Source organism: Kogia breviceps, chromosome 13 (assembly GCF_026419965.1).
Source record: "Kogia breviceps isolate mKogBre1 chromosome 13, mKogBre1 haplotype 1, whole genome shotgun sequence".
NCBI classification, from domain to species: Eukaryota; Metazoa; Chordata; class Mammalia; order Artiodactyla; family Physeteridae; genus Kogia; species Kogia breviceps.
The window spans coordinates 39,490,830-39,507,563 of NC_081322.1; the positions used below are offsets into that span (position 1 = coordinate 39,490,830).

The following is a 16,734-nucleotide window of genomic DNA, read 5'->3' on the forward strand; positions in this document are numbered from 1 at the left end:
AATTTACGTATTTATTTTTGGCTGTGTTGGGTCTTCGTTGCTGCGCGTGGGCTTTTCTCTAGTTGCGGCGAGCGGGGGCTACTCTTTGTTGAGGTGCGTTGGCTTCTCATTGCGGTGGCTTCTCTCGTTGCGGAGCACAGGCTCTAGGTGCGCGGGCTTCAGTATTCATGGTGCTCGGTCTCAGTAGTTGTGGCACATGGGCTCAGTAGCTGTAGCTCACCTGTTCTAGAGCGCAGGCTCAATAGTTGTGGCGCACGAGCTTAGTTGCTCCGCGGCATGTGGGATCTTCCCGGACCAGGGCTCGAACCTGTGTCCCCTGCATCGGCAGGCGAATTCTTAACCACTGCACCATCAGGGAAGCCCAAGCCCTGTGTTTTAGAAGCACATCATCACTTTGCAATGGTGGTGACAGTCACACTGGGACTCGACTCTCATTCATTTGGTAATTGGTTATTTTAACACAAACTGTGACTAAGGAACATGATTACACACCCGTCAGCCATATGATGGGAAAGAGAGATGTCTGTGAGCAGGGGAACCGGCTGCATTTCCACCCGGGTCTTTGATGGAGTCTTCTCCATCAAAGATGGCATTTTTCATTTTTACCTTGAAACAAGACAGACATTATAGCTACTGCCTTGTCTGTATCATTTATAGGAATTGCTGCCACAGATACTAATCTAAACCAATTCTGATTATATCTTTTTAGACATCAGATCCTAGAGCAGGAGGGCAGGATGTCATATAATGAAACAAATGAGCATAAACATTATATGGTACCTGTACAGCAGCTTCCTGTGACAGGGCAAGGGGTGGAAAGAAATGAAAGTGTTTTGTACAAGGAGGACATTTTACTTTAAGATGAAATAGATCAGTAAAATAAAAGAAAGCTGTTTCTGATTGTACAGGTGACTAAGGGGAGGAGAGGATTCTGACTTACGGTGAGGGATTTGCCAGGTGATTCAGAGTCCTGTGCAAGGGTTGGGAAGGAGGGATGATGTGTCCGAAAGATGAGGATAAACACAATAAGAAACAAACACAAAAAAACCTCAAAGGCAACAATATTGAACTGAATTTTAAAACAAATAAGGACCTAATAAGAGTTGCAACATTTAGTTTAAAAAAGCCGTAGTCCTTTGAATAAGAAAATAATATTCACTCATTTGCACATTTTCTGAAAATGGTGAACTAAATATTAGATTGTTTGGAAATTCTTCCTTGCCTTTATTTGTCTGCTCCTATCCATCTTTGGTGAGGCCATTCAGTTTGGAAAGAGTGTGTGGTCACCATGTATACATGTCCAACCTCTGCTGAGCATTGAAATCAGCAAATGATACAGGTGTCGTCTATCACTGAGTTAGAAACAAAGTTGATACAGGATGAAGTTAGTAGCTGGAAAATAGGGAATGAAGAGGGATGATGTGAATGGTAAAGAAGGGTACCAGCAATAAAACCTTGGTTGTTAATTTGGCAGAAGTGTGGTGAAGGTGGTGGAATTCAACATGTAGCAGTCTCCAGGAATCCCAGCCTGCTTATGTGGGTGGGAGCTGCCCAGTGAGGGTGGAAAGTTTCTTGATGGATGTATTACTCATGAAACATAAGAGGAGATGAAGAGGTAAGAAAACAAAATGATGCCTATTTGCAGGGGGCACAATGGGTAGTCAGATGGCAGAAGAGAGATAGAAGCTGTCATTAAGTACCGATGCTGTGTAGGGGGTTAGGATCCTGATTAGAGGGTGTGTTTATGCATTTCTAAAAGCCCTCAAACCTTCGCCACTGTCTTCGCCTTTGCCTTTGGCTGCTGACCATGCCCTATAGCTGCCTGCAACTTGATTTTAATCAAGACTTTAATGATAAGAAAAGATACCGAGTCACTATGGCCTTCCTGCCAGCTGAGTTTTTCTCTCCAGAAAAGAAGTGGACTTGTGAAATTTAAATAACTGTCATCTATTGAGTTCTTACTCTGTGCCAGGCATTGTGTGGGACATGTGATGGATTTTCTCATTCAATCCTTGCAACGAATTTCTAAGCTGGATGTTACGTCCCCCATTTTTATTGGTAGCACCGGAAATCACACTCAGCTCGTTATTGGCACCAAATGGCTCTCCTCACCCCTTTCTGTACTAACATCTTCAACCAAATGGCACAGGGGTTCTCAACCTTTCAGAATTTGCTCTTGCTTTTTCTTGGTTTTTACTTCCTCATAATTCTTGTGTGTTTATGAGAATATTTTCTACTCCTTACTTTTTGTGGTTTACTTTTATTTACCTTTCAAATTTATAATTATTTAAAAATCTAAATTTTAAATAGGTGATAAACGTATGATATTTGACACTCCAAGAGGTGTATGGTTAGACCTTGGCAAGGGATCATTTGTTCTGTTGTTATCATTGAACTTCAAAAATTAAAATGTGTTGAACATGTGGGCTGGATACCATTCATTTTGGATACTTAGTTGTAGATGCTCAATGAATGATGAATGAATGAATGAGACCTCAGGAAAAAATTATGTAAATGCTCTTGTCATTGCTGTCTGTTTTCTGTGAAGTCACAATGCCACACAAAGTGGTTTGGTGTAAATTTGGAGTAGTGCAACCTACAGTTTATGAATTTGGGCAGAACATTTTAGTATAATCCAAAGGCAAAGGTCTGTCATCCCTTAAGGCAAAGAAATGAATGAAATTTCTTTATCACACTAGGACACTTGATTGCATTCTGCTTGTTATTATTAATAAAGGAAAGCTAATACTAGTAATAGTTATATCAACTGATCATTCTTATTTCCCTTTTACTATTTTCCACATCAAACCATAACAGTTTTATGTTCTATGCTTAGGCAAGAGCCACAAGAAGAGGTTTATGAATTGAGAACCCTTTGTCCTGAAAACATGTCTCAATCTATCTTGATATCCAAGAAAAAATTTGGGCTCCCACTCTCATCTTAGGATCCCATAATGTTAAATTTGTAGGATGAAACCAAAATATAAGAGAGATTTGAAAACAAGCAGGACCCCTAATGAGAAGTCTGTCAAGTTCAAGGATGTGTCCTTCCCCCATCTCCATGCAGAGTTTCTCCTGCTGCTGTACAAGACTGCTCGGCACACTCCCATTTCGATGTCCACTCCTCACCCTTTCTCCCCTCCCATCCTTCCCCGTCTCTGCCCCATACCTCAAGGGCAGAATACTTGGAGAGGCCATTGCCTTCCATCTTGGTGGGCTCAGGATTTCGGCCTGCTCAGGCTTTGGCTGTCTTCTTGTTGCTTGTGTTGGCTGTGGTCTAGTAGACTGCCCCTCAGGCCCTTGTGGGGTGCCAGCTTCCGTTACCACCTCCATTTGAGCTGCATGGGGCATCAGTGCTTCACCATGAAGAGGGGAGACCACAGGGCAAGATTTCCCTCTTTTCCACCAGGAGACCCACAGGGACGTTTGAGCCATCATTTCTCTGCCTTCCGAAAATGTCTGCAGTTTCTCTTGCTTGTTGTCAGCCAGGCTTCCTCTGCTGGCTGTGCCGCTGTGGAAGAGCCCCTGCAGTGTGGGGACAGGAGCCGGTGCCTGCTGTCGAGACACATGCCAAGCTTTGTCTTTACCAGCTCTTTAGCTTTGGACAAGGTACTTAACTTGGCTACACTTCAGATTCCTTGCTGGCAAAATGGAGGTGGTAATGGTAATATAGATCTCATAAGGGTTTGGGGAGCTTTAATGAGCTGAAGTGCAAAATTCTTAGCATGGTGTCTTGCACAGAACAGACTTGAGTCTTGTGTTACTGTCAAAGTGACTTCTATATTGAGTTTTCTTCCTCTGTGGTGAGAGCCCTGTGAAGCAGTCATTGAGTTGGAAGTTCTGGAAGTGGTAACGTTCTCTCCAGTGCAGTCCAGTCTGTGGTCTGGGAACCTCCTTCCAGTGGGGCTACCAGTTATCTCATATCTAGAATCACACTGGGCAGCTGAGATAGCAGGGTGCAGAGGAACTGGAATAGTTTGGGAATTTTGGTACCAGAATGGTTGGGTGAGGGAGGGATTAAAGCAAATGGGGGGAAGGGGGAGGGCCGCTCACTGTGCAGGGAACCTACGCATCCCCTGTTCTCAGTTATTCTAAAAAGGGAGAGGATGTGGAGACCCAGGTCATTTTTTGTCTTTTGTCACCTGGGCTTTGATTCCAAAATATACTTCCTGGAAGTGTAATAATAAAAAAAATAATAATGATAATATTAATAACAACAGAGGAACAACTGTTAACGGAAATTGTCATCCAAAAATGGACTTCAACCTGATGCTCGGCTGTTGGCCTCGACAGGCCTTTCTGTCAACACCAGTCAAATTCTGCGCGAATGATTATCTCCTATTTAAACATGCCACAGTCCCACCTTTTATTACCTCCATTCATCATCTGCAGAATGACTGGGCTTTAAAAACTAAGACTCCAGAGAGTGTTGTTTGAGCAGAGGTTGTTATTCATGAAGCCTCTGTGCCACCATCTTTGCATTTGGGTCCTCAGAGAGGCCGATTGGTCCTGGGGTTGGAAGCCAGGTAATTTAGACTTTGTTCCTCTAAGCCTGATGGTGCCTCTGTTAACAGGTCAAGGTTCACGAGGATCGTAATTGGAGCTGTCAGGAGGACCATCCTGTTCAGAATCGTATTCTGACTTCACGATCTGAAAGACCTGGGGGCAGAGCCCATGGATCGGTCACCCTGTCTTTCTTCTTCGCTTGCCTCCTCCACATAAATCACAGCACCGCTCCAAGTCAGTCAGAACATTTGTGCGGACAGTGCACAGTGACAGCCAGGGTTTTACACCTAGTCCTGGTCTTTCTTCTTCACGTTCAGGCCAATTTTAGATCTTTACAAACATTGCATAATTCACAGTTCTGTTTCTTGCTAAAGAAATCGTATCTTTAAGACAAATTGTACTTGGGGCACCGTTATTGGATGCTGACCGTAAAACTGTCCCAGGCCAGAGCAGTGACCAGAGTAACCCTCCCGTGGCTGTCCAGAGTGGATGGTCCAAAGCTAAGTCCATGAGGGATTGCAAGCTCCAGGCAGGCCAAGTGCACAGATCAAAGGGCCCAAGGCAGGGCCAGAGTCAAGGGTGAGAGTGGAGAGCTGGGAGTGGTATGGAAGTGGACTCAGAGCCAGAGCTGGTAGGGAACCAGTGGCAAGAGTGCAGGCTGATTGCTGAGGTCAGCCTCTGGGTCTCTACAGTCCCGCTGTGCAGGTTACTGGGCACCCAGGGGGATGGGGTTGACTGCGGCTTAGCATATGAACTGTCCAGAGAAGATGTAGGCGACCCTGTTGTACCTGGACCTTGATTATGGCATTTCTGTGGTTGCTGGTCGGAGAAAAGAAAGTCATCTGTGTTTCCCTGCCTTCTGTTTCCCCTCTAGGGTCGCAGGGTAATAGATGCAAATGAATAGCGAAAAGCCAAAATGCAGGCTATGGGCAGAGGTGGGAGGAGGGGAAGGGGAGCAGTCAAGGGGTCTGGATAATCCACTGTGGGTCAAGGGTCCTGGGATGCTCAGAAGCTGACTGGAATGTGATGGTGATGTCGCTTTAGCTGAGAATGGAAAAGAAGGGGCCACATGCCCCAGTTGCCGCGTCTTACCTGTGGTCACTTTGAAAAAACAGTTCTTACCAAACAAAGACACTCAGGTCACCTGACAAAGAGAAGTGCAATATGAATCCAGAGGGGTCACCTGTTCAATAAAGGGAAAATAGATTTTAAAAAGGAAAAGCAAGAACAGGGATTTCAGAACCACTTAGCAACTGCTCTCATTATTCCAGACACAGCTGTAATGTGCCGGATTGAGGATGATATATTTTAGTCCGTGCGGTAGCTGTATTTCAGGCTGATGTGGAATCTGTTGCCATAACTGTCATGCAATCCATTAGGGCCCTGAGTGAGGGCGGCCATTAATCAGGCGCGAGATCAGCCCTGTAGCCTCATCCACTCGCAGGTCTGAGCAGCTCTGACCTGACATCGTTTAAGGAGATGCTCATGGAGGCCATAAACATGATTCGATTCCCATTATCTTCATGTTGCATGTTTGTTACCGTTATTCTTTGAAGACTCCAAATTGGATATTAAAAATTTATGGTACATATAAAGGTTTGTATGGAGTGAAAAAATAGCAGCAGCAAATAGGTCCATCTCATCCATCAGAGATGTGTGATCTGTCAGAGGGGCCTGAAGAGGTATGGAGAGAGCCCCTCTGCTCGCCAGCTGAGGAGGATGGAGAATTAGGAGGAACTTCGCTGGGGAAAACAGCTTCTCCCTTGGCCCACATGCTAAGTGGGAATTTAAATACATTTTGTTAAAAGAACAAAGTAAAACAGCACCGCTGCAGAATTCCCATAGTCAGTCTTCAGTGGCAAGCTAATGAAAGGGAGGGCAAAGGATCGTGATGCAAAGATTGGTAACAACATGAATTGAGCAGATGCCTGGCTCCACACATTGAAGTTTCTGGATGCCTGGGGTATCTCCAGAGCAGGGAGCCTGATGCCAGGTGGGAGTCCTCGGTCTAGAAAGAAAGCTCTCTGCCCAAGCAATCCTGTCCATGACCCATCTGCCTTCTGATATTCAGTGACTTGAATATGTACCCACATAGAAACAACCCATCTGTAGAGGTAGGCAGCTCAGAGTAGAGAAAAAAGGGCACTTCTGGGTCTTACCTTAAGGAAGGGCAAAGGGTTAATGAATCCATTCAACATATATTTATAGGATTGTTATACAAGGTACTCGCTGGGCATGGGGGCTTCATACATAATTCAGGGTCTCTGCCCTCAGGCAGTTTCTATTCTGGTAGAGAAGGTGAGAGAAGAGTCCTAACTGGGGTGAGTTACACCAAGGAGTCCCAGATGGACTTGGGGCACTATGACTAGGTGAGATAAAGAAACAGGGAGCGGGCTTCCCTGGTGGCGCAGTGGTTGAGAATCCGCCTGCCGATGCAGGAGACACGGGTTCGTGCCCTGGTCCGGGAAGATCCCACATGCCGCGGAGCAACTAAGCCCGTGAGCCATGGCCGCTAGGCCTGTGCGTCCGGAGCCTGTGCTCCGCAACGGGAGAGGCCACAACAGTGAGAGGCCCGCATACCGCAAAAAAAAAAAAAAAAAAAAAAAAAAAAAGAAACAGGGAGCGAGGCACCAGGTTGGTTGATCTAGGAACGGAATTTTGGGGATGAGAGTTTCGTAGGCAAGGACCAGAGGTTAGACTGACCTTTGTTAGGCAAAAGTCAGTCCAGGTGGGAGGTGGAGGAGAGAAACATATGGGACAAAAGGATTATTGGCTAAAGTCTAAATTGAGTACGGGATCTTCAGGCTAAGACCCTAGGGTCTAACCAAGTGGGAGGGACACCAATCAAGTTGGGCAGAAGTTCATGGACTAGTCGGTGATGGTCCAAGTGGGAGGCAGATGAAGTCAGAGAGCTCCAGCAGAGGCCTGCTGAGACTCAGTATGGAGAGTTCTCCTCAGTTCAGGGGCAGAACATTCACCTCTGGGGACTGGAGTGCAAGGCAGAATGTCCAGTTGCTAGGGTTAAAGGATAGGGACTCATTCATTCATTCATTCTCTCACTCACTCACCATCTATGGAGCCTTTATAAGATGCCAGGCACTAGATGAGGCCCTAGCGATTTGCAGCTGAAGAGACCACAGTTTCTGCATTCAAGGACCACACAGATTAGTGGGGAAGGCAAACACATAGATGGTCATAGTGCAGTGCAATGGATGGAGTGGATATAGAGAGAGACAGAGGGGTACAAGGCCCAGGTTAGACCAGGAGGAAGAGGTCTCAGGTGGGTTGCTAAAGGAGCTGCAGTCTGAATGAAGGCTTGCTTAAAAGATGCCTAAGAATTTTCCAGGAGAAGGTGGGGGAGGAGAGATGGAAACTGGTTTTACTCTGAGGAAATGAGGTAAGGGACAGGAATCCAGTTGAAGGGAACAGGGCTTTCAGTCATGAGGAATTGGGCCACTGAGATGAGAGTAACTTGGCGGTACCTCAAGTGGAAGCAGGAGCTCCTCCGGAGGCCTCCCAGGGCCAGCACTGGCTGAACTTCACTGAGTGGCAAAGAAACTGGGCTGTTGTTTACGTCAAGTTCACAGAGATGTTCGTGACACGCTGAAAGGCCACATGTGGCAGCTGCCATTTATTCCAATCTGTGCTTCCTCAAGACAGTGTGTATAGACATTCAACAAAGGAAGTTCAGACTAGAAATGGTACACCAGAAAAATGAAATTCCAAGGGTTTTCAGAAGTGGTCTCCCTGTGATAAATTCAATTTATCTTGAATTTTGAAAAGAAATTCTATTGCTTCTGGCTCCAAAACTTAGTTATAAAATCTAAATTTTTTGCTCTAGAGCCCTGCATCTCTAAGCGTACTCCTGCAACTTTGAGATGCACTATTTTTGATGTTCCCAAGTCTAGTCACTGCAGCACATGTGTGAGCTGACACGTGCTACATCTGCTAAAGGGTTGGAAAGCAAAGTCTGGAAGCTCTACAGCGCTCCCCCGAGCTCTGATTCCAGGCAGAACCTTTTCTTGTTTTCCGAAGAAGTTCTGAAATCACCATGACAGGGAGGTGTAAAGTCCCGTTCCTTACAGGGAGGCATTAACTCCCAAAGCCTAGTTATCTTTCCACTTAAATGGCAACAGTGTTAACCTTTTCACTGAGTCAGAAACATTGCACTTTTCTGGGGTGGGCCAGTGGAGCTGTTTTTAGAATGTTCCACATTTTCTAAAGGAATCCTCCAGAGGAGAAAAGATGCTGATCTTGCTTGGATATGCACATGACACCAAGGCTTTAGCCCAAAGGAATAAGTGGATTCTTTGAAAGAAGAAATAAAGTTTGCTGAATTTTTAGAATCAAAATTTTAAAAGTAAATTAGTGATGATACACAGGGAAAGAGAGGTGAATATAAAGTTTGTTTAAGCCAGAGGTGTTTGAAGTAGAGAGAAAATTAGTCTAAGTTTCTCACATAATCTATTATTTATTCAAATGCTAGGCATGGCATGAAAATAGATGCATGACTGGCAGCGAGAAGGGGAAATCTCCTTGCAGTTTAACTGAAGGACTTTAATTTTTATTTCTATTCCATGGCAAGAAGTGAAGCCTTCTTACAATAATAGATCAAAAGTGCACCTTTGGTTTGACAATCACAATTGTAGTAAAATGTGAAAAACAGTTTCCCGTTTGCTTTTCCCCATAGTTGGCATAAATCTCTAGCATATTAGTCAGAATAAAGCTGTTGAGAATAAGACCCATGGAGAGAGTTAATTCATCATGACGTGTTTTGACATTCCTTCTGTCAGAACTGGTCAATTTATTTATTTATTAAAATAAATTTATTTATTTATTTGTTTTTATTTTTGTCTGCGTTGGGTCTTCGTTGCTGAGTGCGGATTTTCTCTAGTTGAAGCAAGCGGGGGCTGCTCTTCGTTGCGGCGCGTGGGCTTCTTACTGTGGTGCCTTCTCTTGTTGCGGAGCTCGGGCTCTAGGCACGCAGCCTCAGTAGTTGTGGCACATGGGCTCAGTAGTTGTGGCACATGGGCTCAGTAGTTGTGGCGCACGGGCTTAGTTGCTCTGAGGCATGTGGGATCTTCCCGGACCAGGGCTCAAACCCATGTCCCTGGCATTGGCAGGCAGGTTCTTAACCACTGCGCCACCAGGGACGCCCAGAACTGGTTACTTCAGAGCAAAGTCAGACATCAACACCAATCTCCTGGCCCCGGTGGATACCACGAACTGGTGGTTGCCTCGACACAGGCCATTAGAGGAGGCACAGTCCTTAGAGAATTCCAGAACAATAATGAAACCAGCCGAAAGTTGGTCTGCTTTGTGTTATTACCGTGAGCAGTGATTCCGAGCAGCTTCAGTGTTTACATACCCTCCCTGCAGGGATCGTGGACTCCCTCTATCTACCTGCATGGTATGCCATTGTCTGCCACCCAACATGGGGCAGATGCAGAAAAAGGCAATAGCTTCAATATACAAATGAATCTGAAGTGCTGAAATGAATCTGCGTGTAGGGCAAGGAAGTTCTAATGGATTTTGATTAATGTTGCCACAAGTTGCTGTGGAATGATAATTAAACTCGTTCCTACAGAGCACTTACTATGCTCCAGTCAGTGGCTGGGGCCGACGATCCAATGGCGAGAAGCCAAACACCATCCTGCCCTTAGAAAGCTTGAAGTCTGGTGGGGAAGACAAAAAATTACAGCAGCCAGTGTAAGTGTGCACCTGTGTCAGGCCTAAGAGAGGGCAGAGTGGAGGTATTTGACTTGGTTAGTGAGGTTCAGGAAGGCCTTTTTGAGGAAGAGGTAGAGTAGTTCTTCCAAGATTATTTGTCACACCAGAAACTAAAAATAAATAAAGAGAATTTTTTGCTTACAGGCAGCTAGTCATGAAATCTCTAAATCTTTGGAGTCAACACCACTGCTGGAGACACATCCTGTATCCTCCTAGTGTTGCATAGCTGTTCACTCCAGTGGGCCTGGGGCCTGGCTGGAGGCCATGCTGACAAGTCTGCCCAGGGCCCCCTCTCAATACCCCTCCTCCAGGCACTCTCCTTGCATCAGTGGTTCTCAGGCTGCCTGTGCATTACTACCACCTGAGAGCTTAAAAAAAAAAAAAAAATCCATGCCAAGGCCCCACCCTGGACCAGTTAAATCAGAATCTTGGAAATATAGTGGGGAGGGAGAGTTCAGGCATCAATATGTTAAAAAAGAAAACCACCCCAGATGATTCTCATATGCAGCCAGAGCAGAGAACTACTGCCTTAGATGAATGCATTTAATTTCACTTAGTCCAGTAATAATAATTTAAAATTTTACATTAAAAAACTTGAGAATGCAAAGGGAATTACATCAGTGAGAGGTGTGTGAGTGCTTGTGTGTGCACACACACGTAAGGGTGCTTGGTCTTCTTGCATGTCATGTGCTTTCCGTCTCTGTGGCATGTGGTGGAAACACAGCAAATGGCTGGAGGATGGAATTTCTTGGACTCAAGAATCAGGTTGATTATCAGCGGCAGACGATTCCAAGCTCCATGGAGTGTGATGCAGAGGCAAATACACGGTTTAATAAAGAAGCAAATTTCTGCCTTTCTATCTCCACTTCTAATCACTCCAACCCTCCTCTCCTTTCTCTTCCACTGCTGTTTTATTTACTCCCATAAATTATGAGACTTATATAAAATTCTGTATCCCCTTTGAGGAAGCACAGTCAAACCTTAATGGATTTTTTTGTCCTTTAAAAACATAAAAAGCATTGTGAGCACCTTACATGTAAGTGGAATGAATATATTTTTGCCACTAATGTTGAAAATATCCCCAGGCATCTGGTGTGTATGAATGTGTATACATAGTACATGCATAATAAACATCTTCCACCTTATGAATATTTATACACAAGATACATATATATTGAATATAGACATACATATGTAAATAGTAGCCCTTGTAAACTATATGCCAAGTATGTTTCCAAGCATATGCATCATAGTGCATCAGGAATATAATAAACCTACCACCAAGTTTAGCATATTTTGAGGTGGCGTCTTCTACAGAGTTGTGGTAGGGTCTAGTTACTAACCATGTATGGGTTTTTTTTCATCACTGTAATGTTAAGCACCAACTAAAAGTAAGGCACTGGGCATAGTAGAGTAAGAAAGATGAAATAGATGTGGTCCCTGCCTTCAAGAGACCTGCACCTCAAGAGTGCCTTAAAATTCACTTAAGAATCTGACATGTTTGCTACCCATTGGCATCTTATTGCTTTTTATACAGCTGCCTTTTATGTATACACTCTGCTTTAAAATGGGCCCCATTTGAGGCTCTATTGGCTTAAACCCTGATGTAGCTGCATAGTAGAACTGATGCTGTGAGAAGAAACATCACTGGTTTCAGTGCCTTGATTGGACATGAGATGCTTACACATTTTTTCTGTCACACATAGTCCAATCCTGCATTTTCATTTTACTCTGATTTGGTAGAGGGGGGAAAAGGGTAAAATTAAAAGGCACCAAATCCCAGAGATGTTTGTAAATCTCAAAAATACTTTTTGTAACCCCAGTATTACTACCATGACAGTCCACTTCCAAATTCCATCCGTTCCCTCCGTGCAATATGTGGCAGAAGCCTTTATTAAAGGCAAGCTGTACATTCTGAAATGTACAGAATAGTGATCCTTTTCTAAAATGACAATCCCTAGTCTAGCTGAGAGCTCTGAGTGATACTTGTCAGGGGCAGATTTCATGCCGTTAAAAGAGAAACAATACATCAGCGCTGTCATCGCTATGCACAGATGTATGCTCATTGTTTTCTCCCCCTCAGTCCATACATCACAACAGGTAGTTCTCAGCTGTTCCCCTGGTGCCAGACATATATTTTATCTAAAGAGACAGCAGATAGAACTACCTGCTGCTTCCTGTGCGGCTCTCCCTGTGTTTCTCTCCCTTTTCCTACTTCACTTGGGCTTTAAAATCAGCTGGCAGGGAGCCAGGAGCTCATCATTTTAATGCAGTGCAAAATGGAATATGCATAATTATATGCAAGCCATATGTGAGGGAGACAGCTCAGCTGTGAATTTCAGGAGGCCAGGACAGAGAGAGCAGTTAGGGCTGAGATAAGAGGAATGCAGAGCAGAGTGCAAGTGTCACCCAAATGAATGGTTTAATGAGTGTGCTGCAGACACGCCTCCTTTCACCTACCTCTTTCTTCTCTCCAACTCCAAACCAGAAACCAATGGAGATTAGAAAGGGAAGACTGTATGCAAGGGGTATTGCTAATGGGTTCTGTTAATGTCTCCATTTAAACTTCAGCTTTCGTAATTAACAGTGTAGATGAAAATAACCAGTAACTTTTAATGCAGCTTCTTAATTAAATCTTTTTTTCTTTTTTTACTGCATTTGATTGAAGAATCATTGTTCTTACTAGATCATTACTCCTTTTAGATCTTTATTTAAAAATTGAGGGGAATCAGTTTATCTCTAATAGTATTACAATGCAAAATATAACTATGCAAATTGGTTTTTCTTATGGCCTTGATATTAGAAGTTTTTAAAAGTGCATTATCTAGAGATTGCTTAAGCATGCCAAAAAGTTTAAACACGTATGTATGTCATATAATCCTAAATGTGCAACAAAAGTCACTGGAAGTGTGAAGTGGTGGTAATTTTCAACAAAATTATTTGCTTTTGGTTTGTTTCGTACCATTTTAAATATAACACCACAATGAATTTGCATGTTCAAACTGAACTGTGTAAAGAAAAATAAATCCCAAATTTTGATATCTAAAAGGCGTACTGCGTATTTAAACAAATTTCTTATTAATGTTGTGATTTCTGGATTCCCGTTTGTTTAATGATCTGAGCTGTTATGCTTTTAGCTTTTTTTCTTCCATTATTTGTAAGTCCCTAAATAGGCCATTATATTTCCCTTCAGGCTAGAGATGAAGATGGACATGCTGAAAATTTTCCCCAGCAGCACTATGCTAAGGAAACTCCAAGGCTTGCCTTCAAGAATAACTGCGAACTACTTGTAAGAATAACATACTTACAACAAGTCTAGAATGTTACTTTAGCACAGTGAAAACAGTTTTTGAAAGGGTTTGTTCATTATTACATAAGTTTTGAAGTATTATAGTTTTTCTGTATAGAGTTCTAAATGCTAATTCTGATATCACTGAATATTAATTATAAGATATCAAATTGTTTGCAAATCTTTTGTATTTGATTATAGAGCTTGGATGGCCCTGTCTTTATTAGCTTGTTCTGTATAGTAGTTGATAAGCAGCCATTTGGAGAATGGCTAGTAAAGTTAAAAATATAGAAAAAGACAGTTGATGTATGTAGCTTGGAAAGAAAAAAAAAAAAAAAAACCCATCCCCATCCCTCCTCCTACTTCCTAATTGTACACTATTTTAGGAGACAACATGGTAATATTTTGTTCTGCTAGGAAAGATAGCAGAGTTGACACGCAGTACTCCCTTTAGAATTCAAGTATTCCTACACTCTCTTGCCAAACTCAATCAGGCGCTTTCTCTCTCCTATGTAGAAGTCAAAGCAGCGACAGGATGCGGGGATGTTTCCAAGTCGTGAGAGAGAGGATCTCAGCTGTGACAGGGACTCTGTTCCAATGCAGGGTTAATTTGCTGTTCATTTTAGCATTTATAGCGAGACAAGATGAAAAGCGAGCAGGAATGCCTATTATATTTCTATTAAATGAATCTGTTGGGACCTAATGTTCTTGATTAGCTTTTGAAAACGAGTGCTCTGCAATGCATTTTCTGTTTACCTAAAGTAAACAGAGAATGAATTGTCATTTATTTAGAGATTCAAACACTGCTTTTGAAAATGAAGCTTTATGAGGGATCTAGCTATGTTGTCCCTAAATGTGCTTTTCTTTTCAATTGCATTAAAGCAAAACATTTGCTCCAACTAAACGAAAACACTGAAAGAGAATGAGGATGCTCACTTGTTACATTTTGAGGTAGTCTCTTTTCTGTTTAGTTTTTTGGCCTAACAGAGCACAGCCCTGCCAGGTCTCTGCATTAGGAAATCCCACATGTAGCAGTCTTTGGACTTAGCTCTGATACCAACTGTTCATGAAAAACAAAGTGTCCAAAGAGCAGGAGAAGAGAGAAAAATACAGTTCTTTCTCATTCTAGCCACAGTAGCTGGATGTTGACAGTAAGAAACTCCTTCCCACTCCACGGTGCGTGGTTACAATAGCATCACTTATTCTGTGTGTTGTCCCTTGACCAACCAATCCACAGGCAAATTTGTTGCTTATAAGTGCAGTTTTTTTCCCGGAAATTTTAACTCACCTTATGTTTTATCTTAGGGCTCTTAAACTTCCAGGCTTGCTAGCATTACCTGTTTGGGGGAAACCCTTTTCTTTCTTTTTCGTTTTAATGTTTTACTCCGTAACTCTGATTTTCCAGCAGAAGACTATAGGGGCCATTTATACTATGTTTTGGTATCAAAATGCTTTTGAGAGTAGCTTACTTCTTTTTAGAGATATTGTTAAAACTAATATGCCATATTTGGTTTTTTTCCTATTTATTGGAAAAATGAATATGCTTGAGTTCTGGTTGTGGTCCGTTTACACTGGAGAAAGTAAAACATATATGTGAACATCTTTTCCAGCTATCTTTAGAGAAAAATATATGTTTAGTCATTGCTGTGCTTAAACACGATATTGTGTTGGCAGTAGTTTTGAGAGATTGGTACAATCTTTGTCCTTTTAGTCGCTGTTAGAAATGCTTTATTTTGGTCAGCACACTTTCTTGTGATAAAAGAAAAAAAAAAGGAATAGAGAGAAAAAACAAGTAAGCTTATTTCTCCAAGGAGAAATGTAATTTTTTTCAGTTGCAAGAGAAAGGATGGTGTTTGGCTGGTTATGAAGCCCTGAGAAGTTATGCTTCTATATGAAAATGATTTGTTCATTCATAAGAGAGAAATAGGAAGTCCTTGGAGTTTTCTTAGTGCAGCTTAGGGCAAATTTTAAAAGACTTGGTGAGAGAAGATTGCAAGCCCCACTCCAAAGGGCTTTTCTTAGCTTAAGGGTGGGTCTGCCATCTTGCATGGTTTGCTAGAACAGGGGTGGCTTTAGAAAGTGGGGGAGCTTTTTGGAAGATGGTGATGGCTCTTGGGAGAAAGCCTTGAGGGCACAGGTTACTCCCAGGCTCCCAGGTGATCAGGAACACATGGCTGGAAGGCTAACCCTCTGAGCCACAGGTGCTGACAGAAAGTGCCCTGTCCAGGTAGATGGGACATGGCCTCTGACTTTATAACTGACTATTGATTGTCTCTGCTTCTTGGAAGAGGAGGAATATTAAGTAACCTAAACAAAAGCAAAGTAGAATCGATGCCTAGAATACACAAGTGTGTGTAATCAGAAGGCACTGACAAAGAAAGCATTGGCTGATAGAAAAATCTGCTATGTGACTGTCGATTTCCTGTAGGTATTGATTTGCCCGTTTAAATCTCAAACTGTGATATGTGCCTTCACACTTAATGTACAACACAGATGACTAGATATTTAGCTTGGTGGCCAAGATTCTTTGGTTGGTGACTGTGTAGCAGTTTCCTTATGCTTTTTATTAATTTTGAAAATGCAAGGCTGTCAAGATGAGTGGCATTAAATAAAACTTGAGTATTATTTGATACATCACAATTCAGTGTGGCTCCATCTACCTCTTCATAGATAGATGTATGTACACACACATACACACACACACACACACACACACACACACTCCTCAGGGTCTTTTGCTGGCTTAAGTTTATGACCAAAGCAAATAACTTTCAGTAAAAGAAAATGTGGGAAATTCACATCAGTTTAACAATACAGCATCATGGCTTATGAGAGCCCAGAAGAGGGAACACTTAGAGCTAGCCTCAATGACTAGCCCTTGTCCCAAATTCCAACTCTGTTCTTTGTCCCTTTACCATTATTGCCTCATTCTTTTGGGACTAGAAGGCCTTCTAATTTCCCCTGTTAAAATGCTGATATTGACAGTGGGAGTTGCATTAAGAGCCAGAGTGGGAGGAGGACCTAAATCACACCTCTCTTAAGCTAGTACTTGCTCAGTTCTTGAAAGCCACCTGGGGTAACACCTAGCAGAAGTATAGCATAAGCTGAGTCCTTGGAGGGAGAAGACTTCTAGCTAGAAAAAAAGGAATGTTGAAAGAGTTTGGGGAAGGAATTGAAGACAATTGAGCCTGCTCCCCAAGTGTTCTTAG

At 42.8% G+C, this 16,734-nt stretch overlaps 1 protein-coding gene across 4 annotated transcripts in view; it reads left to right on the forward strand.

Annotated features, from left to right (window-relative positions):
- The window catches only part of SOBP (sine oculis binding protein homolog), a 161,512-nt gene that overhangs the window by 79,238 nt on the left and 65,540 nt on the right, over window positions 1-16,734 (forward strand). For 2 of the 4 annotated variants that reach the window (XM_059083321.2, XM_059083323.2), the window contains exon 5: window positions 13,430-13,525. The exons of the other annotated variants lie outside the window; for them this stretch is intronic. In XM_059083321.2, the coding sequence (XP_058939304.1) occupies window positions 13,430-13,525 (96 nt within the window). The remainder of the gene's footprint in view (window positions 1-13,429; window positions 13,526-16,734) is intronic. 4 annotated transcript variants of the gene reach the window in all.